This window comes from Lacerta agilis, chromosome 16, assembly GCF_009819535.1.
Source record: "Lacerta agilis isolate rLacAgi1 chromosome 16, rLacAgi1.pri, whole genome shotgun sequence".
Lineage (NCBI taxonomy): Eukaryota > Metazoa > Chordata > Lepidosauria > Squamata > Lacertidae > Lacerta > Lacerta agilis.
Genome location: NC_046327.1, coordinates 33,033,028 through 33,043,784, shown reverse-complemented (window position 1 = coordinate 33,043,784; position 10,757 = coordinate 33,033,028). Strand labels below are relative to the sequence as shown.

The following is a 10,757-nucleotide window of genomic DNA, read 5'->3' as shown; positions in this document are numbered from 1 at the left end:
AATGTCGCGTTTATTGGACTGCCAGAGGAAAGAGCTTTGCACCTTCTTGATAGACAACCAGGTGTTCGCAACTGCTGTTTACTTTTTAAATTTCAGTTTTAAAAATCCCTGTTCTCCAAGGCCAGGGCAAAATATAAGGGGATTACCCTGTTCTATCCTCATAATAACCCTGTAGGGTAGGCTAGACACACACACACACACACACACACACACACACACGAGTGGCTGGCACAAAATCTCCTGTTAAGACACCTGAACATTATTTTAATCACTCCACCACAGTTGTCTGCAGTGTTTTTTTCCTGTGGGGAAACACGGGACGCATACCCTGAAACATTTTGTGAATCTTGAGTTTGGCCTCAATCTTGAGGGGCAGTATTTCAATATGAGTGGGAAAATGAGAATACCCCTAAACATTTTTTTAAAGAAAAAAAGCACTGGTTGTATGTATATATGTGTACCTCTTTGGCTGGAGAGCCAAACAACACACTTAAAAAAAAAAAGGTAAAGGACCCCTGACAGTTAAGTCCAGTTGCAGACAACTCTGGGGTTGTGACGCTCATCTCGCTTTACAGGCCAAGGGAGCCTGTGTTTGTCCACAGTTTTTCCAGGTCATTTGGCCAGCATGACTAAGCCGCTTCTGGCGCAACGGAACACCGAAACCAGCGCAGCGCACAGATCGGCAAGACCAAGAGGCTCAGTGGTTTAGACCACAGCGCCACCCGCGTCCTTTAACAACACACTTAACATTACCTAAATGTTAAAACGCGAGTGTCTTCTTGAGGGTGTGCAACTGCATTTTGATGCAGTTTCAGGTTTGCCAGCAGTTAGGTCTATGGTGTGAAGCAGCTTGTTCTTTTTATTTCTTTTGTGTGTCCCTCTCTGATGTAATTGCAAAAGCAAATACGTACAGTATTATCCTATATTCATCTGTCCCACAGGAAAACCATGCAGAGAACTCCTGCCATTAACATGTTTGTGTGCATCTCTGTGCAAAGGTGGGATGTTCCCACTGCACATCTACCCAAAGCCAGAGCTTTATAGCTGGCAGATGATTGCATAACCAGCAAAGGTCTTGTGTGCTCTTTGGTGACCAGCACCATTCTAGGGTAGTGGTGGGGGGTCTCCTGCCCCTGAGCCTGATTAGACTCACGAAGTCTCTTTCCTCCCCCCCCTCCCAATTTGGTCTATGAGTCACCTTTGGAAAGCCACACACACCTACCCTATAGCTCATCATAGGAACCTGCAAAGTATGGTGCCAAGCAGCAAAGTCCTGTGCATCCAACATCACCATGGCTGGCCTGAAAGCCCTGTGCAAAAGGCTGTGTCTAGTCAGCTGATTGCCTAGTCTTGTGGGACACTGTGCACCAGGCTCCACAAGCTGTGATTGTCAGGGCTTGAGAAGTCCGGTCTGGCACAGTGCTTTGCAGATCCTGAGCTTAGCAAACTGGTTTTAGAAGAACTTCTGTAGTAAGAGAGTACTGAGGACTGAATAATTTTTAAGCAGCCTGGTGTAGTAGGGTCCAAAAGCTGTAGACAAAAAAAACAGCTGAGGGAGGCCAAAGCTGAGACTACTTCCATACTCACCCTACGGCACTCAACTTGTTCTGCAATGCAATAATAGCAATTGTCAGGATGCAGCCTTCAGTAGCCTACTTTTTTCCCCTGTGGGAGTTACAATCAAGGAAAGGAGACAGGTACTTCCTTTTTTGGCTAGCCACCTTCAATTATATCAGATGGTTTATTTTCTTCAGTAACAAACTGAGCACTAAGTCCAGATATGAATGAAATGCCAGTTTCTCAGTTTGTCTCCAACCCTTCTGCCCATCTGTTATCTGTCCCCCTACCAAAGTAGTTCAGTCTAGTAGTCCCAGTTTTGCTTGCCATAAAATCTATGACATCACATGTCTGTGACATCAGAAAGACAGCTCAGAGGAGTCACATATCAGTTAAGCTGAAATGGCCAAATTATTTTTTTACATGAATTTGAAGGTTGCTGGACCAGTACCTGCAGATCCCTGGATGCCCACAAGGATGGGGATTTGCCAGGGCAGCCTTCCAAAATCCATCAAGCCCTTGAAACGTGAACTACAAGGTAACTGATCGCATTTCTTTCTGTTTTGTGCATTCTACAGGCTTTCAAAACAATGTATCAACCATTCCAGTCAATAGATTTCCCTTAGGTTTTACTCCCATGTCTGGGACAGAGAAAGGCATCCACTTCAAGCCCTGCCCAGGGCACAAGCCATCAGAAAGTTCTGCACAAGTTGCAGAAGAACTAACACAAGAGTTCTGGTTCACCCAACAGGGTTTGCACAAGAGAATTCTGCAGTGTGTAGTGCCCTGTGGACAAGATCTGTCTCCCATTTCATTACCTTAGAGCCATCATTTTGCTACCTGATGCAGTTTTCGCTCCCCTTGTGGTAGAGTTACCTGTTCCTATTCACAAACCAAAGTGTTGCTCTTGCTAGTTTCAGTGAGGGCTGCTAAGGAGAACGGACCGGTAGCTTGTGCCCCATGTTAATTAGCAATCCATTTGGATTTTTGGCTCTGACACTCAATCATTTTGGACAGCCCAACAGAAACTAGCCCTTACCAACCTACCAAATGAGAGACATGCTGGTGGTTCAAACAGGTGTCTAATGAGGCAGAGGAGGCAGTACCAAAACCTGCAGACTAGCAGCACCTGAGGATATCATTGCTTCCATGAGATTGAAGACCACTCTCTTATTTATTTCATAACATTGGCACCATCTACCAGTAAGATCTTCACAGCAATGTAGCATCTGCACTCGGCTGTAACATTGCCCATAAATAGGTATATTTGGAAAACAAAAAGGTCTGTAACACAGAAATGTTGAACCTGTGTTTAATGCCTTGAAACCATTCAAAATGTTCCACCTGAGGTGGCCATCCCCAAGCTGCCTCAACCCCAGATTACAGCGATTTAATTCTTGCACCTTATTGCTAAGTAGAAAGTCCCCATTCTTATACCTCACTTTCTTTCACTGCAGAGAAGCTGCAGAGTCCCATCATCATTTTTTTGGTAGGTGGTCCGGGTTGCGGCAAGAAGACACAGGGTCACAGGCTCGCCAGCAAGTATGATTTCTACCACGTTGGCATCGGAGAGCTGCTGCGAGCGGAAGCCAGCCGGCCTACCCGGAAAGGCAAGACCATTAGGGACATCATACTGAAAGGGGCTCTGGTGCCCTCGGTAAGAAGCCCTCACACCTGCCACCTGCCGAAACCCTTTCCATTAGATTAGATAATCATTTTAAGCACTAGTTACAGGTAGTTGGTCTGCCATAGTAAAAAATAATAATAATAAAAATCCTTCCAGTAGCACCTTAGAGACCAACCAAGTTTTTTCTTGGTATGATGAGCTTTCGTGTGCATGCACACTTCTTCAGATACACTGAAACAGAAGTCACCAGACCCTTATATATAGTGAGAGAGTATGCTGCCACATACACCTGGAGAACACCATTACTGGCCCCAACAACATCAAACATACCATCTCAGGACTATTTAATTGCTCATCTTCTAACATTGTGTATGCCATCAAATGGCAACAGTGCCCTTCAGCTCTCTATATTGGACAAACAGGCCAAACCCTATGCGAAAGGATAAATGGACATAAATCTGATATCAGGAATCACAAGACAGAGAAACCAGTAGGAGAACACTTCAGTCTCCCAGGACATTCTATACAAGATCTCATAGTAGATGTCTTACTACAAAGGAATTTCAGAAATAGACTGGAAAGAGAAGTTGCTGAATTGCAACTTATTACCAAACTTAAAACCATGGGGAGACCTGGTCTGAATAGAGACATTGGATTCTTATCTCTTTATACATGATAAAGCTATTTTTAGCCATCTCACCCCTTGCTTTTTCCTGTAAGACCAATTGCAGTCATCAACAGGTTTTCCACACCTATCAGCCAATCCCCCATTCCCACCACCCTTCTGAGTAATATCCCTCCCCACTCTCTCACTATATATAAGGGTCTGGTGACTTCTGTTTCAGTGTATCTGAAGAAGTGTGTATGCACACAAAAGCTCATACCAAGAACAAACTGGAACAGAAGTATTGCACTTTCAAGGGGGAGCCCCCACCACCTGAACACAACTGTAGCTGGCCTCTCTTTCTCCCACTCACTCACATATTTTAATTCTCCCTTTCTGAAAGCAACAGTGAAAATCACACTGAATCCAGGGCTTGGTTGCCTTGGTAAGCTCAGACCAGTTTCCTGAATTTGCCCATAGTTGTTGTTGTTCAGTCGTTCAGTCATGTCCGACTCTTTGTGACCCCATGGACCAGAGCACGCCAGGCACCCCTATCCTTCACTGCCTCCCGCAGTTTGGCCAAACTCATGCCAGTCGCTTCGAGAACACTGTCCAACCATCTCATCCTCTGTCGTCCCCTTCTCCTTGTGCCCTCCATCTTTCCCAACATCAGGGTCTTTTCTAGGGAGTCTTCTCTTCTCATGAGGTGGCCAAAGTACTGGAGCCTCAACTTCAGGATCTGTCCTTCCAGTGAGCACTCAGGGCTGATTTCCTTAAGAATGGATAGGTTTGATCTTTTTGCAATCCATGGGACTCTCAAGAGTCTCCTCCAGCACCATAATTCAAAAGCATCAATTCTTCGGCGATCAGCCTTCTTTATGGTCCCGCTCTCACTTACATACATCTCTACTGGGAAAACCATAGCTTTAACTATACGGACCTTTGTCGGCAAGGTGATGTCTCTGCTTTTTAAGATGCTGTCTAGGTTTGTCATTGCTTTCCTTCCAAGAAGCAGGCATATTTTAATTTCGTGAGTGCTGTCACCATCTGCAGTGATCACAGAGCCCAAGAAAGTAAAAAGTAAAATTGCCCATAGTTAGTGTTGGCTAAATGTTTATGGCTACTGCTGATGGTTTGCTTGCACAGTACTTTACAAGTAGGCTATAGTGGGAAACTGCTCCCATAGGTTAGTTCTTTCTGGATTGAAACCTAAAAGGCTCTTTGCAGGGACTTGAATATGGCCAGAGATTGAGACCCTCAGAGGACATCAGAAAGGTGGATGAAACAGCACTAGATTGGGTGGTTTATAGTTATCTTTATCCGGTGTAATAAAGCTCTTTGACGATGAAAATGCCTGTCTCTCCAGGGCTACATCTTGGAACTGCTTACTGACAACATGCTAAAAGCCGAAAACGTCAAAGGATTCTTTGTTGAAGGCTTCCCCCGGGAAATCCATCAGGCCAAGCTATTTGAGGAAGTGGTAAGTGTGGCCTCTGAGTGGGAGGTGAAAGGGAAAGAGAGGCTTGACCTGTGCCGTGTGCCAAGGAAGGAAATGCTCCAGAGGCTCTCAGGTTGAAATGTGCAACATCAAATGGGTAACTTGTGGGTTGGCAAGGAATACATTCCCAATAGTCCAGTGGCTGATTGGTTGCATGCCAGATCTTTGGGTTATGTTTCCTACTCGGGAGAGGGCTAGGGGGAAACAGCTCAGCATAGATAGCGGAGATGCAAGAATCCTGTGCTTGTAACTGTTTTGTGGGGTCAGATGCTAAATTAAAAGCTGGTTGGAAAGCAACAATGCAAATCCCTAGTCAGGGGATGTTGTGAAAATCAAGTACAGTCAAACCTTGGTTGTCGAACGCAATCCGTTCCAGAAGCCCATTTGGCTTCCGAAACGTTCGATAACCAGGGTGCGGCTTCCGATTGGCTGCAAGAGCTTCTTGCACTCAAGCGGAACCCGTGTTGGATGTTCGGCTTCCGAAAAACGTTTGAAAACCGGAACACTTACTTCCGGGTTTTCGGCATTTGGGAGCCGAAACGTTCAACAATGGAGGCATTCGGGAACCAAGGTTTGACTGTATAGCTCAAAGGGCCAGGTCCTTTTTGCCTGGGCTTTTTTCCAGCTCTCTCACAGGTCTTTATAATTTGGACAATTCTTACTACTGTTTGTGAGAGGCATTCTATCCCTGTCACTGCAAACTCAGAGAAGGAACTGTACCTCTAAAATATTCTGAGCTGAGAAGTAACCTTACCAGACCAGCATGTTGTCACGTAGAACATCACATTCACAACTGTGTTTTGCCTACAGAAGTTTACCTATTTCGCATCAAATGTTTAGTACCGATTGGGTGGGGGTGTCAGCCAGACCAGCAGCTAACTCCTTACAGCAGGATTTCAGACTACATGCCGTACTGTGCCTTGAAGTAAGGTTGCCTCCAAAGGTTTCATGTGGCACTTCGCATGAAATTATGTCCAGAAAACAGCACCTGCTTACAAGTCCCCCCCCCTCAGCTCCTATTGCTGTGCTGCCCAATACTGTGACCTCCCCTTTTTACCTGAATTATCATTTTGCCCCAAACCATGAATCCATCGCTTTGTCCCCTAAATCCTATTGGCTTCTATGCGCTTAGGAGGAGATTAGATGAATTCATGGTTGGGGCCTATCAATGACTAGTAAATGATGGCTAAATGGAATTTCACGGAGGCAGTATACTGGGGCAGGATAACAGCAGGGAGAGCTGTTGCCTTCATATACTCCGCTTTGGGGCTTTTACAAGCATCTGACTGGCTTGTAGAAGCAATATGGACTTCGATGAAGACGGCCTTCTCGGTGGCTGCTCCGACTGTGGAACTCCCTTTCTAGGCTAGCAGGCATATGCTTTTGTTCAGACAGGCCTCTGGGAGTGGCTGCGCCACCTTTTCTCTTTGCTGTTGTGCTTTTAAGTGTTTTCAGCACTGTTTTTACTTAATGTTTTAAAATTTTATATTGTGCGTTTTTCGCTGCATCTGTTTTAATTCATGCCGTGAGCCACCTTAGGTCCTGCACGGAGATAAAGGTGGGATATAAATGAAATGAATATAAAGAAATCTGCTCTCTCCCCCATGCCTGGCCTGAATCCTGCCTAGTCTCCTCAGTTCCTATGCACCCAATGCAAACCAATTACAGTGGTACCTCGGGTTAAGTACTAAATTCGTCCCGGAGGTCCGCTCTTAACCTGAAGCGTACTTAACCTGAAGCACCACTTTAGCTAATGGGACCTCCTCCTGCCGCTGCGCCACCAGAGCACGATTTCTGTTCTTAAGCTGAGTTCTTAACCTGAAGCGTACTTAACCCGAGGTACCACTGTAACAGCAGTTGTACGTTTCATGTTGCAGGTAGGGCGTGCACCCAACATTGTGATAGTGCTCGACTGCTCAACGGAGACGATGGTCCAGCGACTGCTGATCCGAAGCCAGATGGGCGAGAGGGTGGACGACCATGATAAAATCATCCGGCACCGGCTTGAGACTTACTATACACTGTGTGAGCCAGTCTTCACCCACTACCTACAGAAAAGCCTACTTCGGCATGTAGGTATTGGAGAACTTGGCTGGGCCCCCTTCCTTGTCCTTTCCCACGGAATCCAGGCACAGAAGTCCTGGCAACTTTGCAAGAAGACAGCTTGTTTGCTTCTGATGTGGACAAGCAGCCAATGCAGTCCCTTCAGAATGACTCTCCCTTGCCTATTAACAGGGCCATTTGAAAGGTTGTGTCCAATAGGCGGTGAGGCAGGTTACTGCATGGGTTTACTGAAGGACCCTTCTCCCCCTAAGGAAGATTTAAGACAAAAGGAAGGGCAGGAGGTTGGAAACAGCCACATTAGACCCCAATCTTCTTATTTCAGGGAGGTCTTCCAGAAATGCTCGTGAAAAAGTTATACTGGAATACAAAATCTCAAATGCACTCACTCAACCAAGTAATAGGATCATAAATGGAAGGGCCCTCTAGTAGATAATTTGCTACAATTCCCTTCCTTGAAACAGGATGGCAGATATCCAAGAACTTCTAAATGATGCTGTCCTGTTCATCCTTGACTGCTGCAAAAGGATTTCCCCTAACTTCTTCCAGTTTGCCACTAGCATTTTCTCCTGATTCTGAATATTAAGTGTTAAAGTTTATCTTGGACACTCATCTGAACTGCCAAGAAGAGCTGGCTAGGTACTGCACCTGGTCTGCTTCTTGCTCTAAAGAAGCCACTGAAAGCTGCTTCCCAGGAGCAGCTCTATCTGATGGGAGCTGCCCGGGTGGGTCGCCCCATTCCCCTCAGATGCCCAAGGGCAGCTGAAGAATGACAAGGAGACACCCCCCTTCTAGAAGGGAGCAAAGCCCCATCCATGCTGATGACAAAAGGAAAGGCAAGGTATAAAATCCAGTTGGATCTCTTTACCAAAGAAACTCTTACAAAATAGTGAGAATGCTTTTGAGCTCTCCAAAATTCTTCATTAGGTTGGTTGTTAAGCAAAGCAGGGGGTAGGAAGAAAAAAAGTTGGCTCGATGGAATATAAACTTTGTGGCTACTCCGTTAGTGTTAGATTATGTTAACGCCTACAAAACTTTGTTTGAAGATGCACCTCAATATATTACTCAACTGGATTTTTGAATCTTTTCTTATAGGTCAACAAGCTTTCTTTGCTTTTCATCTGCAATTTTGTCAGATGTGAATTAAGCCAAACATAAACAAAAAGGACACGGGTGGCGCTGTGGTCTAAACCACAGAGCCTAGGGCTTGCTGATCAGAAGGTTGGTGGTTCAAATCCCTGCAACGGGGGGGAGCTCCCGTTGCTCGGTCCCTGCTCCTGCCAACCTAGCAGTTCGAAAGCACGTCAAAGTGCAAGTAGAAAAATAGGTACCGCTCCGGCAGGAAGGCAAATGGCGTTTCCGTGCGCTGCTCTGGTTCACCAGAAGCGGCTTAGTCATGCTCGCCACATGACCCGGAAGCTGTACACCAGCTCCCTCAGCCAGTAAAGCGAGATGAGTGCCGCAACCCCAGTCTCGTCTGCGACTGGACCTAATGGTCAGGGGCCCCTTTACCTTTACACAGAAAGTAAACCTCTTGCTCTAGAGCAGCTGGGGTCAAGGAAGATTTTTGTCTCCTCCGTCAGCTGTGACAGTAGATGTGGCCTGTTTTTCACAAGACCTCTACAGGAACCATTAAGTTAAACTGAGCGAAGAGGCTACAGTTAGGGATACGGGTTTGTGTGTTCTTTCACCCAGAGTGGGGGCACAGAACGCATTTGGCCCCCACAGCAATTTGCTTCTTTTTCTTATCTGTGGGACTATCCCATGGGAAAATTTTAACAGCTGCACCAGGGTCTAGTGATGGCCATACCTACTCCAAGCCCTCCTAAAACTGGGCAGGCTTCCTTTCATTGTCAATGTCTACCCCAGCATAGGGGTGGGCCAGCAGCAAGTGTTGTTTTCTGCTGCATACTTGGCATAATTCCTTATAAACAGAGGCATGCTCAGGCTTTCTATACCCAGTGGTAGCAACAGAAGTCTCCTCTGTCAGTAGTTGGCTCCAGATGTGCCCAAGAGCTCTTCATTCCTTTTATTTACAGATCCTTGGGGAAGAACCACCAGACACCATTTTTACCAAATCCTGCAGTGTAGTCGATGAAGTGATAAAGGCAGCTACCACTACATAAAGTGCAAAGCTTGTTATCTCTACGTAAAAATAAAGATTTATGCTGCTGGTCCATCACCGTGTCCTTTGCAGGATTTTTTTTAAAGTCTCAGTGCTAGTTCACACACACATATACGTCACTTTATGACTTGTAGCTTAGTTGCAAATTCCTTTGGAAAATCGTGTATATGATGGTGCATTCATCAATCAATGAGCATGTATGTGTTTAACAGTGCAGGCCAAAGGATGCAGCTCACAAAAATGCCCAAGCCACATGGCTAGCACCAACTTCAACTGATCACAGGGCAGTAACTAGCATAGAAACATCCTTACTGTAAATGGAAGATTTGATCCATACTAATAGTTTCTTCAGCAAGTACCTACTCCCCTTCATTTCCTGCTACAGTGGACCATTCACACCTGCTGCATACAGTGAGTGTTTTGCATGTCAAGATCAATAAAGACCAGGCTGTTGCACCATGATCCAGCAATCCTTCTATGCCTTTTCTCCTGAGAAGGCAAAGCTGAGCCCCGGGATTAGAAACTTGTAAAGTTACCAAGCAGTAAAGAGGGGTTCTACAACTGGCACTGAAGTAGCCATGTGTCTGTCCATCTTCCCTTTACTAGATATTCCCTCTTCACATATATTTCCTTTTGAAAGTTGTAACAGGAAATATATGTGAATGTATTTGATATATGTGAAATATATGTGAACCGAGGGAAATATATGTGAAGGGGGGGATGGACAGACGGAACATGGCTATCCAAAAGGCTATGTAGTGCTTTTTAGAACTGAGTGCTCACTCCAGCAACAAAGGATCTCTTACACAGCCTACAACTGAGGATGTATGGGAGAGTAGGAACAGCAAGCAACTCAGCAGAACAGAAGCCATCAGCGCCACTTACCACAATCCTCCCCATTTCCCCTTTGTATAATCTGACACAGAAGAATAAGAGAACCATTGCATCCAAATACAAACGTTTTGCACTGGCTCAACCTTGGGAGACCTGAGCATAACAGTTGGGTCTCCGAATCTACTGCACCAGCCTCTGGAGCCAGAACTCTCCCAAAATCCATCCGCACCATTTATGCTGTAGCCACTTTTTTTGGCAGGGCACAAAACAGCTCAAGGAGATGTCGTTTCGTGTTAGTGTCAGTCAAGACATTCAGATCCAGCAGGAAATCTTTAAGTAACGCAGCTGAGTGTCATCAAGTCACAAAACGATGAGGCATGATCTATTATAGGTGGCTGAAGCAGCTAAGGGTTCCAGCAGCTGGTGCAGTCTTCCAGAAATTTCGATTGTG

The 10,757-nt window shown here is 45.6% G+C and overlaps 1 protein-coding gene across 1 annotated transcript; it reads left to right on the top strand.

Annotated features, from left to right (window-relative positions):
* Window positions 1-824: 824 nt before the first annotated feature.
* LOC117061255 (adenylate kinase isoenzyme 1) lies at window positions 825-9,526 on the top strand. Its single transcript, XM_033173972.1, has 6 exons — window positions 825-998; window positions 1,983-2,095; window positions 3,015-3,214; window positions 5,155-5,268; window positions 7,164-7,358; window positions 9,387-9,526. The coding sequence occupies exons 1-6, from the start codon at window positions 949-951 to the stop codon at window positions 9,471-9,473; spliced, it is 759 nt and encodes a 252-aa protein (XP_033029863.1). The 5' UTR covers window positions 825-948; the 3' UTR covers window positions 9,474-9,526.
* The last annotated feature ends 1,231 nt before the right edge of the window (window positions 9,527-10,757 follow it).

Excerpts from the sequence above, each read along its gene's own strand:
- LOC117061255 (XM_033173972.1), top strand. The coding sequence starts at position 949 with ATGCAGAGAACTCCTGCCATTAACATGTTTGTGTGCATCTCTGTGCAA. Across the intron at positions 2,096-3,014 it reads CTTGAAACGTGAACTACAAG|AGAAGCTGCAGAGTCCCATC; the intron begins GTAACTGATCGC and ends CTTTCACTGCAG. Across the intron at positions 5,269-7,163 it reads CCAAGCTATTTGAGGAAGTG|GTAGGGCGTGCACCCAACAT; the intron begins GTAAGTGTGGCC and ends TTCATGTTGCAG.